At 35.6% G+C, this 13,894-nt stretch overlaps 1 protein-coding gene across 1 annotated transcript in view; it reads left to right on the top strand.

The window, feature by feature from the left end:
• Nucleotides 1–202: 202 nt before the first annotated feature.
• The window catches only part of NHLRC2 (NHL repeat containing 2), a 56,567-nt gene continuing 42,875 nt past the window's right edge, over nt 203–13,894 (top strand). The window contains exons 1-2 of the mRNA XM_006920846.3: nt 203–599; nt 3,512–3,664. Coding sequence (XP_006920908.1) covers nt 323–599; nt 3,512–3,664 — 430 coding nt within the window. The 5' untranslated portion in view covers nt 203–322. The remainder of the gene's footprint in view (nt 600–3,511; nt 3,665–13,894) is intronic.

The raw sequence follows: 13,894 nt of genomic DNA, 5'->3' as shown, positions 1-13,894 counted from the left end.
ATTGAGCCCCCCCTTTTTTTTGTCCCATGGATTCATTCTTTTGTTCTAAACTCCGCTAATTTTCAAAGTGAAGGGTGGGGAATGATTCTCTCTGAGCTTTTAGAACGCTAACCCAGGGGGCTTTTTGTGTTGAATCTGGCGTTCTGAATGTCCAGCCTCAGCTGCGGCGAGAAGATCTAGAAGGGGCGGGGCGGTTTGGAGCGGTAGTTTAATTAGGCGCCCGGGAATTGCTGCGGTTTGCAGTCCTTTAGCACTTGAATGCACACTTACAGAAGGAAAAAGGGTCCTTAGTGTGGTTTGGGGCTGGTGGGGAGTAAGGTGAATGTGCCGTTGTGGAACCAAAGCACAGGAAGCGCTTCCTCTCATCCCCAAGGAGCCTATCCCGCGGGCCGCGGCCGCCTCTGGACGGTCCGGAGAGAACATGGCGGCCCCCGGAGCCCGGAGCTGCAGCCTCTCGGGCCTGCTCCCGGCTCAGACCTCGCTGGAGTACGCTCTGCTCGACGCCGTCACCCAGGAGGAGAAGAATAACCTGGTCTACCAATATCTGCAGAAGGTGGACGGCTGGGAGCAGGACTTGTTAGTGCCCGAGTTTCCGGAAGGTGAGGGCATGGCTTCGCGGCGGGGACCCCTCCCGGAACCGCCCCTTCCTCGGGGACGGCGCCCTCCCCGAAGCGGTGGGCGAGGCGCGGTGGCGCCGCTACTCCCGAGCCTGGCGCGTTGCCCGACCCCAGCTGCGGCTGGGGGGCTCTGCCATGCCCAGGTGTCCGGAAGCGGCGGCAGACGGTGGGTTTCTGGAAGGCGGAGCCCTGCATATTCGTCCCAGTGACCTGAGCCCCGCCCGTGTCTTAGGTTAACATTCCATGGATGTTTAGTGACCCGGGTTGTCAATGACTAAAATGTCCATGCCACCCTGCCTTTTCTTTTTCAGTCTCAGTATCCTCATCTTTCTGCATCATCCTAGTAGCTAGCATTTACTGATCACTTCTTATGTGATACACAGTTATAAACACTTAAGAGTGTTAACTTATTTAATCTTCCCTACAACCTACTGAGGTGCTCTTAGTCCTGTTTTACGCTTCAGGAAACTGAGGCACAGGGAGGTTAAGTAATTTGCCAAGGGCCTACCAACTAATATCTGCCAGAATTGGATTGTAGAGACCCCAGATTGCTCGATTTCTTAGTTATATCACACTTCCCTGTTCCAAGTCTTGAAACTTGTAATTTTAAAAATCTGAATCAGTTGTGACCCATCTCCAAGGTTTGAATCGCGGCCCTGTGAGTGTTTGGAACGTGAGGGAATATTCCCAGTAGTGCATTTTGTGAAGCACATCTTGCTATAGTAAATGAAATCCTACTTTACCTTCTTTGGTTGGGACTGTCATTGTTTTGCCTGGTGGTGTTGGCTTGTCTCCTGGCATGACACTGAAACCACATGTATAGTTAATTGGTTGGATGTGGCAGGGTTCAGTATCTCATGGGAGGTATATCGGAACTTTACCTCTGACAACAGTCTTGTGTGTCTTTCCAAACCTTTTTTCTTCCACCTTGAAAAGTGCTTATTTTTTCTGTTATTCTATACCGGATTTGAAATATTGCAGAATTCTTACAGAAGAATTGGGTGCATGAGTACTTATCCCGTCAAAGAAACTTTAAAAGATTATATACATGTACATACTTTTAAAAACCTTTGTGAGAAGTTAGTTGTATAGTACACTGTTATAAAAGAGCAGGCCATCAACTAGGATTTAGGCCAGTGTTTTTATTTTCTTGTTTGTATTTACAGTGAGTATTTTATTACCATGAGATTTGACCCCTGCGACTGCTAAATAGTGTAACAAAATAGTCAGGCTTCGTATTTGACAATCAAATTTTCTGGTAGATCTGTTTATTGAGAACAGAATACTAGAGACGTGTTTTTTCTTGGTTTCTTTATTAGCAAACTAATCAAGAAGTCATATCATAACTATCTCAGAAACAGTATGCTTATTTTATTTCTTAAAAGAAGCACATGTATAGGAAATAGTGTGGTATAATGGATGGATTCAGAGACCTGAGATTAAATCCCAGTTACTCCTTTTGTTAACTGCGAGATTTTGAGCAAGTTACTTGATTTCTCCACACTTACTTTGCTCACTTATAAAAATGAGTATGAGTTTTTTATAAGAATGAGTATTTACTTTTCAGATTTATTATGTGCATTGGAGGTAATATATCTAAAGTTCTTAGTTCATAGGCGAGTTCAGTAAATATTAGCAGCTTTTTAAATTATATTCGTTGTCATTATTATAAAATTTATTATTATTAAGCCTGATAAGCACCTAATAACTGGCATATAATAATATTTTCCCTACCCCCTCCTCCAATCTAAGTCACTGTTGACTATTTATAGAAAATAAACTTAAAAGACAAATTCATAAATATTTTGCAATTAGGGTGTAAAATAGAAAATTAGTTTGAAGTTTTATATGATCACTTGACCTGGTATACAATTAACACTTTATTAAAATGGATAGTTAAGAGATCACTGTACCCTAAAACTTCACTACATTGGATTAAATGGCAGAAACATTAGTTTGATTTGCAGATTTTTTTGGAATTTTGTTAAAATTGAGTAACTCCAGTTACTATTATTAGTCATTAGCTGTTATTCACTTGTTCTACGCAATTCTGGCTTTCAGTTTCTAAAATATTTCTGAATACCTGCTCCAGCGTATGATGAAATATCGTATGTTAACTATACTTTTTTAAGAAGGCATAATTGTTTTAGTAGCTGCATTTATTTACTTATAAGCAACAAATTCATTATCCTTGTTTTCTTAAAGATGCTATACTTTTAATAAAGTTTAACAAAATCTTCATAGTACATAGTTAAAATTGTAAATCATGGTCAAGTAATTATAAAATCTAATTTGCAAAAGAACAGATTAATGAGATTTTATTTTTCTTTGGAGGAAAGGAAACACATCTTTCATCAATATTAATGTCGCTTCTGTGAAATCTATAATAACAGTGTATTTTGCTTACCTTTGCATTTAAAATATTTCGTATTTAAGATCTCATTCAAATCCAGAGCATTTCTGCTCTTTGTCTTATGAAGTTGGTTTAGGTATTTTGTATGTTTATACTTTATTTTGCCATTTTGCTCTATTTTGATATTTAGTTATGTCTTGCTATTTCTTAAGGTTGACCTTCATTCTCAGTAGCCCATTTGTACCTAATTGTGTACTTAGGCCCTCTTAATATTTGATATTTCCTTTTTTTTTTTTTTTAACGTAAATATGTTGACCTTACTTCCTTTCACACACAGATTGTTACACTATTTCTGAAAGAGATTGGTAGTTTTCTTGCTATATTTCTAGACGCCCACTATAGCCATTTCCCCTTGTTCTCCTAACCCCCTCCCTGCACCTATCCTCTCCTCGGAAATAATAGTGGTTCACATTTTAGTGGAAAGTTTTAGATAAATTGCCTTTTCCTTTACTCATGGTAATTTACTTTGTGTAACTTTCAGGGTTAGAATGGCTGAACACAGAAGAGCCTATTTCTGTCTACAAGAATCTATGTGGAAAAGTGATCATCCTTGATTTCTTCACCTATTGCTGCATAAATTGTATTCACCTACTGCCTGATCTCCATGCCTTAGAAGACACCTACTCTGATAAAGGTATCTGCCCTTTAATTGGTTTCTAACAGACTGCCCTGGCATGGGCACTGGAATAGTAGCTGATTCATTTGCCTCATAGGAGAATGAATATTTGGTAAGACTTCAATAATTCTAAACGTAATTTCTAATCTATGAAGATTCTATCTGCCTTTTTGTAAAGAGGTAAGTTTAGTGGTACTGACTTGCCTTCCTAAAGAAATAGCATTTAGTATATGTTTTTCTGTAAGGTTAAGGACGTAATTTACTTTTTTCATAATCAAGTATTTTTAAAAGGTCATTTTGTATATATCTAGACTTACCTAAATTTATTCTATGAAAATTGAAACTGACTAATTTTATACTCTTCTCACTGATATAAAGGTTTAAGTTTTAAAGTTCTTATTAGAAAATGTGATTAGGCTTCCTTTAATTTTGAATGACATGAGCAATATTGGAATGTAAAATATAATGGCTTTCCTTTGACCCTGCGCTATGAAAAAATGATTTATAAAGGTTAATGTCTTCCAAAGCACATTAGGAAATCCTCTTTTACGGTATTGCAAACTCTGAAGCTGTAAGACATTATACTTAGTATTTACTTTAGAAATTTGATTTTTTTTTTCAGATAATTTTTTTCTCATTTTCTAAGAAGAGAATTGGGTAAATGAAACTAAAGATTCTATTTGATTAGGTTTAAATTAATAGAAGCTCTACTCTAGATATGGATAAAAAGGTGAGAGGGTCACTGATCTTGTGAGAATAAACATTTTTGTAGCACATCGTGACAAACAAAAAACAAACTTTTTCTACATACAAATAAACTTCTGAAAAGTAAAATACTTTGTAAGTGGTCTTTTGTAATCTCAAAAAAACATTACTTCAATAATATGCTATTATATGAAAATGCTGATAACTTAAAAGGTTTTTATGTTGCTCAGAAGCTAAGTTTAGTTCATAGTGACAAAAGCAAGCATACCCAGATATTATCACATGAAAGTTCATTAAGCTGTCACTAAATTCATTTGCTTTTTTGGAGCTAAGTGTCTGGTCTTGTTACTATCTGATATGTTCCTGAACGTATTTGCAGCAATGCTAATAGTTCTTGAAGTGACATTCAGCAGCCTATTTTAAATTCCTTGGATTGTTCAGTTCATCTTATCAGTCAGTAAGCCAGGATTGCTCAGCTCTGTGGGGAAGTGCTTATTAATTAAAAAACACCCTGAAAGAGGTCCAGTGTAATACCCAGTCTCCTTCCTCTGTAAAACAGCTTTTAAAGTCAGGTTTGTAATGGTGGCCAGTATCACTTTCACAGTATCATATGAGAAATTATAAATGCAGATGTTTAAAACAAAAAGTGAAAAGATACTGTATTTAATAATAACGAATGATTCGATCTCCAAACATTTTTAAAGAATGTAGCTATGCCCTAAGGTTATTAATTCGTAACAATTTAGTACTTATTTATATTAAACTGAAGGTATCTGGTTTTTTTTTTTCCTTTCCTATTTGAGAGTTCCTAAATTTTTTTTTACCTTTTCATGCTGGATTCATTAATGGTATGTTATAAACAAACTTAGCACAATAACTTATCTAAGGAAAAACACCGTTGTCCTTAGTTGTAAGAAAACAACTATTAGGAAAACTTGGTATATTTTAAAATGTGATTGCTCTGTGTGTGTGTGTGTGTGTGTGTGTGTGTGTGTGTGTGTTAGTGTATAATTAAATCAGACTTTTAAACACCTACATGCCACAACACCAGTGAGTACATGCTGGTATTTGTATTATGTAGTATATACTATTTTTCTGTTTTATGCTTTATTAAAACTTAGAAAAATGCATTTTAAATTTTATAGTGAACCTAAACTTTATAATGCGTCAATATATCATTTCATTTTGTGTCAGGATTCCCAAAACCATCACCAGGTTCAATAATTCTTTAGGAGGACTCACGGATTCAGCATGTAGTTGTGCTCATGACTGTATTTATAGCAAAAAGATAAAGCAGAATCGGAAAAGACGTATAGGGCTAAGTCTAGGGGAGAACAGATGCAAGTTTCCAGAGTCCTCTCTCAGTGGAGTCTCACAAGACGGTTTAACTCCCTTGGCAAGGAGTTGTAACAACATGTTTGAGATGCTGCCAACCAGGGACGCTCAATGGAGACTGCCCAAGGTTTTTATTGGGGGCTGGCCACATAGGCAGCTTCTGCCTGCCTCCAAGTACCAAAATTCCTAGACTCCCAGAAGGAAAGCAAGTGTTCAGCATAAACCACAGTATTTATACAAACAGTTTAGGCATAGTGAGCCCCTCTTATCAGTTACGGGAATGGAAGGGACCCTCCTGAAATCCAGGCAAGGGCCAGCCTTATTGAAAGCAGAGCCTTTGAAATAACAGCAGCAAGGCCTGTTAACTCTTTTCTGCAGACATTGTTTTCTTTTTACAGCAGGCCATGTATTTTTTATTCTGTGTGCTTAAAGTATGAGGAAAATATTGGCCAATTTATGGCAAACTTTCAGAGTGTTTCATGTAGATCCAGGGTAATGTCAGTTTTTGAATTTCTAAAAGATTTTCAAATTTTCTTCTGATCTCTGCTTCAGTGATTTTGATCCTTTAATTTCATGTTTCCATTGTTCTTCTATAAAGTCTAAAATCCTGCATCTCCACACTCTTCTTCCCCACTCCCTTCTTCTCTTCCCGAGGGTGTTCTTGCCTCCCTAGCCTGCCTCAGTTTCTCAGTGTCCTTGTTCCTTTTGCTTGAAGGCCCTGACACATGGTGTTCTCTCTGCCTGGAATGACCCCATCCTTTCTTGCCTAGTAAAGTCGTGCCTGTCTTTTAGATCTCAATATCTGTTTATAGTTTTTGTAACATGTGGAACTCCTCAAATATTTTCAGTCTTTGCATTTAACTAAGTTATTATAGTGCCTATGATTAAACTATTGTATACTATATTATATACGTGTTGTATATATTACTATACACAGTTGTAATTTAGTACAGTTAGCTATAACTCTGAAATTTAAGACCTGAAGCTTTTAAAATGATTTTTAAAGTTATTACTAATCTCTTGGAAGCAGTTACTCTTTTTATATGGTTTCTCTTTTCTGCATTTCCTTCCTTCATCTTCCCTCTCCCCTTCCCCATCTTTCTCTTTTCTCCATCTTCTCCCTCTTTCTTTTCTTTCGTCGTTATTTAATTTAAAATTGAACAGTTTTGATCCTTGTGTTGGCAAAAGAGTCATAAAGTGAAGCATCTTTTACATTTTACTTTTTATTGTGTATGATTAATAGAAAAACAAATATTTTAAGAAAAATCTATACTTACTTTAAAGTTCTTAACTGAGAAAATGGGAGGCATTGTTATTTGACTGTTGTCTTTGTATGAAGATCAATATATTCTATTTAGACAATGATATGGTTTATATTGTCAACGTAAGAACGACCCAACACGCAGAGAATTTTTATGAGAGTTTATTTGAGCCAAACTGATTACATGCTGGGAAGCAAGATCTCAAATATTCTAGAGAATGACAGTTTTGCAGTTCTTTTTATACATTTGCAGTTAAGGAGGGAACATAGCAAAGTTTACATTAAGGTGGGAGAAAGCAAAGCAGAGAAATCTTTATGACTGGATTATAAGGTCATGTGTTCCATTGAGGGTGGTTATGGCTCTGAGGGGCCTGAAAAAGAAGATTACTCTGACATTTCAAAGGTATATTAACTAGAAGCACAAGAACAGTGGACAAGGCTGGCTTGAAGCAAAGAAACCTTTTTACAGGCCTGGAGCATGGCTACCTACCATGACCTGCCCATTTGGGAATTTATGATCAGATCACCTTGTGAAGTTACTTTAGGTCACTGATTTATTACAGAGCCCCTTTTTCATTCACAGTATACTATACAAATATATAAATTTCTTTAGTATTTGTGTCCTGTCCATTTATTTCCTACTATGTATTAGTGAATAGTAAAACATGCATAGTCCCTAAATAATAGGAATTACAGTCTAACGGAGAAGACTTATAATCAGATAATCACACAAATATTTTTGTAATTTCTGATTAGTGCTGAGAAACAAAATTAGAGGGTGCTATGAAAACAAATAATGGTGTTTACCGTAATCTGGAGAAATTAAAGAAAGCTTTCTTAAGAGTAAAATTGAGTTTGAGATATGTAAGTATGGCTTTACTAGCTGAGAAAGGGTAAAAGCATTCCAGGCCCAGGGACTAAGTGTCAAGGCCTTAAAGCAAGAGGAATAATGACGTTCTTGAGGGACTGAAGGAAAGCCAGGTCACTACAACACCCTGAAACGGGGAAGAAGGATGTGGAGAAGATGCTGGAGAAATAAGACTCGGTTTTTATATTAAGAACAATGGAAAGCTAATGAAGGATTTTCTAGAAGAGGGTGACATGATCAAATTTGTGTTCATTAAAATGTTAGTCCAGTTCCTGGGTGGGTAACTAACTGGTGGACAAGAATGGATATAAGAGATATGCGACAAGGCCATTGTTGTGCTCTCTGTGAGACATGATAATAGCTTGAAACAAGTTATAGATGTTAAGATCAACAGGACTTGATCCTGGATTAAATATGCGTGACGAGAGAGGGCTGGTTGGGTATTACAGAGATATCCTAGGTAGGTTTCTGGCTTGTGATGGTGCCATTCAGTGAAAGGAAACACTATAAAAAGGACAAGTTTGGAGGGAAAGGTCATGAATTTAGTTTGAAGTATCTGAGATTTTCACTTCATTTTCAATGAGATTTCCATTGCTCTTAAGGATAAAGATCTAAATCCTTACTGTGACTCAATAAGACTGACCCTATGTGTATGTTTGTTCTTACTTTGTTCCATGTTCCCCTTTATTCTCTGTGTTTTAGTCACTTTAGTCTTCAGTCTCTCTTTCACGTACCCTTTTTTGCATGTGTAGTTTTCTGTCTCTGGAATCTCCTCTATTGCTCTCTTCACCTAGGTGGCACCTTCTCATAGTTCAGATCTCACCTTAATCATCGTTCCTTCAAAGAAGTGTTGGGGTATGTTGATCAGAGTGAAAAAATATATATTATGTATAATATAATATGTATTATATATTACATATATAAAATACATACGGACTTGACTAATGGATTCTTATTTAATTCATTGAGTTATAAATCACCACTGTCACTATTTTGATTTTCAAATTGTCCCTATTTGACTAATGAGATCCCCTTCAGGCTATCATCTGTATCCTTCTGACATGTCCTTATCATTCTTCGAGCACTTCCTTACTTGTCACAACAAAGTATTTCTAAGTTCATCATTTACTTTCCTGTTCCCACCCCTGAATTACCATTTCTCCAAGGAGCTCTCATTCCTTTCAGTATGGAGTATCGAGAAACCAAGATCTAGGCACTAGATGTACTCAATGCTACTGGGATGTCTTCATTGCTAGTTCTTTCAACAATTACTTAGAGTAGCTTCTCCCATGAGGTTATATTACCCATTTTAAGTACAGCTAGACTAATTTGTTTCTCTTTGTATTTTTAGCCTTTCCCATTTTTGCTGATTTTGTTAGATTTTGAGTATGTAAAATTTTAACATGCTCCTAAAAGACGTAACTAATACAAAAAGTATAGTTTCATACACTCATGTCTTCTACCTGTTCATATCTTCTCATTCATTCTTTCTTTCTTTTTTTTTTTAATTTTACACAAAAGGTGACATAGTATAAATATTTTTTTTGCACTTCACTTTTTTATTCTGGCAGACATTCCATATAAAGAATTTCCTGATTATTTTTAATAACTGCATATTAGTATTTTGTGTGTGTGTGTGTGTGTACCATAATTTATTCAGCCTTTCTTCTATGTATTGGCCCTTTGGTCGTTTCCAGTATTTAGCAGTTATGAACAGTGAATAATCTTGTGAATATATTTTCGTGTTGCTGGTGGTATATCTTAGGGATAAATTCCTAGAAGTGGATTGCTGGGTCATAGTTAAATGCATATATAGTTTTGATAGTGCCAAAAATATGCATCAGGAGGGTTCACCAAGTTTGGATTCCTGCTAGTCGTTTGAGGGTGCCACGTCCCCACCACTCCTCTAATAAAATATGTTGACATATTTTTTAAATGTTTACTGACCTAAGAGGTGAGAAATGATATCTTAGTGTAGTTTTAAACTGAATTTTTGAGTGGGGTTGAATATCTTTTCATATATTTATAGCTATTTATTATAAATGAAGTTTTAAGAGGTGAGAAATGATATCTTAGTGTAGTTTTAAACTGAATTTTTGAGTGGGGTTGAATATCTTTTCATATATTTATAGCTATTTATTATAAATGAAGTTTTAAGAGGTGAGAAATGATATCTTAGTGTAGTTTTAAACTGAATTTTTGAGTGGGGTTGAATATCTTTTCATATATTTATAGCTATTTATTATAAATGAAGTTTTAAGAGGTGAGAAATGATATCTTAGTGTAGTTTTAAACTGAATTTTTGAGTGGGGTTGAATATCTTTTCATATATTTATAGCTATTTATTATAAATGAAGTTTTGTCAAGCATCATGTTCTCTAACTGGTTTTTGTTTAGGTATATAAAGACTATTGATTTTTTTGTGTTAATTTAATATTCTACTTCTTGAATCTTCTGGTATTTAGTTTAGTTTTATAACTGATTCTCTTGAGTGTCCTTAACATACTCTCATATTATCTGCAAAGAAAATCTCCAATTCTTATATCTGTAATGGATTTCTCTTGTCCCATTTTTTCAGCTAATACCCCTCCCCCCAATTCATTGTTAAATAATACAGGAGACAGTGGGCATCTTTGCTTTGTTCCCTACCTTATTGGAAACACTTCTCATTTTCCTCTGTTAAGTAAGAGGCTGGTCTTAGGACTCAGTTATATTTATTTAATTAACAAGGTATCAAAGGACAGAACTTAAAATTATTTCTCAATAAATCTGACATCAAAAACAAAAATCTGCTACTTTCGGTTTGGAGAAGAATGAATGGCCACCTGATTTTTCATCTCCCCACTTGTCCTCTGCTCCCCTCCAAACATAAAAACAACAAAGAGTAAATAAAACCACACTTGATCCTGCATTCAGCAATACTAGGAGACAGAGATCATGGCCTTCAAGTTACCTGTAAGTTGAGAAATAAACAATTCCATTAAAGGTCCTGCTGCAAGCCTGCAGGTGCTAAGAACAGGGATGGAGGAGGCTTAAAATAGAATTAAAAAAATAGAATGGTTCAGAGATCTTTGGTGAAACACAATAACCCCCTTACTTGCGGGAAGAGAAACTCCAACAGTAAATGCAAAATACTGAACACAGGTTTGTATAGAGTAGATCATAGTACTAGCTCTTGAAAAATTGAAGGATTCAGAATGGAAGCCTTAGAGAAGCATTGCTTGGGGAGGGAATCAGATATACAGTTGTGTGCTTTCCTTCAGAGAGCGTCTCCTGAAGAGAAAAAAGAAAAGAGGGAAAAGTTAAGGATCTTGCAGAAGCAAAGGCAAAATACACATCAACCACTCCTTCCAACAGTGCTATCCAAAAATGAAACTGCACAGAAAAAGGGAACCGTCAGAAGAGGGTGCTCTCAAACTGAGAGCCCTGTCCACAAAATGCATAGGAATAATGAAAAACAGAACATATCCACATAAACTGTTAAAGGATGGGAATGTATTTGAAGGTGAAATGTTGGTGAAAAGTCTCACTTAAAAAATGATCACAAAATTGACAACCATAACACAGTCTTTCATATCGAATTCCATATCCTCAAACATCATTTTATAATAATGAAAAAACAGCTCGAATCAGAAATTCAAAAACTGAGAACAAAAATGGATCAAAAAGAGAAAAAAAAGGAAGAAATGTGTTTATTGAACTCAGAAAAGAAATAGAAGAAAAAGGTAAGAATTATATCAAATGAAGACTAAATTACAAGGTGCCCAAGGGATAGTAAAAGCATATAAAAATGTAATAAGGAGCATTGAAGTAAATCAGGAGGAAAGCAAACATAGAAAATGAAAAAATTAAAGAAGTAAAAAAGGTTAAAAATGAAATGATTGAATTGGAAGATAGCAGAAGAGGTCCAACATAAGACTACTTGGAGACTCTAAAAAGAAAATCAAAACTGACCATAACTAATATCTAAAATTAGAATCCAGGAGAATATTTCAAAAATAAAAGAAACTTTGAATATATATATATTGAGATGTCCTTCCAGCTACCAGAGAAAATTGACCTAGAAAATCCCAAGAAGTATCCTAGTAAAACTATTACAGTTTGAAGATGTTTTTATAAAAAATCCTCAGGGCCTTCAGGAAAAACGGTGACTTTTAAAAAGTCATTTATGTCTTTTAAAAAGATGACTTTTAAAAATGACTAAAAAATTAGACTAGACAGTCTTCACAAATGTGCAAAGCAAGGCAACAGTAGAACATTTTCAAGAATTAAGTAGAGAAGGTACAAACCAAGGATGTTATATCCAACCACCTGTCTTTTAAGAATCTCTTAGGGTTATAGAGAAACGATTTTCATTATCCAAGAACTCAGAATACTGTGCATGTGTGAGCTCTCCTTGAGGGAGAGCTGCTTCTAACCAGGGGTGACTAAGGAAACTCCCAGATAGATGGCTGAAGGTTTCATACGTGTATTTTAGAGCTAAGACCAAAAAGAGGTTGTAAAGTTTTGGTGTGTCAGGGTTTGATCAAAGAAGCAGAACCACTTAGAGTAATAGAAATAATAAAGGATTTCCTATAGGCACTTGACCTTATATAATTGTGGGAGCTGGTTAACTACTCTACATGTGACTGTTACTTCTATGTCTAGTGCATCAACTTGAAGTCAGGTCTGGCAGGTGAAAAGAAAAGATGGATATGAAGTAGGGGAGAGAAGGAGTAGTTGCAACCTGCAAACATTAACAGGAACCCACATAAGCTTCAAATTTAATGAAGTGACCAGCAGAGTTAATTGGTGCCCTTCGTCATGGAGCTAAACACTCACCAGGTCTAGGAGTTAGAGAAGCCGAGGTTGGAGATCTGGCAGGAGCTGGTGCAGCCTTGGGGCCCAGCTGCTCTCCCACACCAGTAAAGATAGGCAGCAGAAAATCTGCAAGGTGTATGTGAACTGTAGTAGAGTCTAGTGCCCTGCACCCGTCTTCCAAGCAAAAGAATATGGCTGTTGCTTCCTTTTTTACCTTCCACTTCTTTCACAAAGTATCTCTTGTGGTCTAGGATAACCCATAACTCGGCAGGGATTTGAGTGCTGGAAAACTTCCAATTTAGCTAAATTGACGAAATATAAATCCATTACTCATGGTTAGAACAATAAAATCATGTATCTTGACAGAAATGGAATGCAACTAAAGAAAGATGGAAAGAAAAGGGAGAGAGAACAGGGAAATGAGTTTACACATCTATATAGCTATTGATTATTGTATAAGTAATAGGTGGGAGTTAAAAGATACCATTTAAAAGTGATAGACCAGATAGTAAAAGTTATGAAAAATGGAGATTATATACTTCTATAATATGACAGAAAGTATTAATATAAAGAGAACTACTGGAACAAAAATACAAACTTTCCTAAAACCCCAAAGAAATTTTTTTAAAAAGATAAAGGATACACTAAGGAAATACCATCAAGTATAATATATACAAATGTCAATGTAGGATAATATGAAAGAATTGAGATCAAACATACCAGTTGTATCAATACAACTGAATATGGTTGTATTGAAAGAGGTAGCCATCAATTCCCATTTTGTTTATTTTCTATTTTTTTTTAAATCAGGAGTAGATGTTGAATTTTTTTTCTGTTTTATACTTCATTAATTCCTGGTTTTATCTTTGTTATTTCCTTCTTTGATTTATTTTCTTTTGATTTATTTTGTTCTTTTCCTAGATTTGTTAGTGGGGAATTAATTCATCTATGGTAATTTTCATTGATATAAATGTTTGAGGCTATGAATTGAAGGCTATGAATTTTCTTCTCTCAATGCATTAACTATACCCATAAATTGATATGTAATATTTTTATCATATTTTAGAAATTTTTTAACTTTGACTTTTGTTTCACCTCTCACTCAAGTTGATAGAGGGTTTTAAAATTTCCAAGTGGAAAAGTGTGACATAATAGAAAATATATATGTATTGGTCTTTGCCCCGGGTTCCTGGCACAGAGCTCCTAAACTCTCTTGTAATCTAAGTGATAAGAGCACTAGGAACGTCTTTTGTTCTTATATTTGATCTTACCTGAATTC

The sequence above is a fragment of the Pteropus alecto genome, unplaced genomic scaffold (genome assembly GCF_000325575.1).
Source record: "Pteropus alecto unplaced genomic scaffold, ASM32557v1 scaffold177, whole genome shotgun sequence".
In the NCBI taxonomy this organism is placed as follows: domain Eukaryota; kingdom Metazoa; phylum Chordata; class Mammalia; order Chiroptera; family Pteropodidae; genus Pteropus; species Pteropus alecto.
Note: the sequence above shows the minus strand (reverse complement) of the source record. Positions and strands in the feature narration are given on the sequence as shown.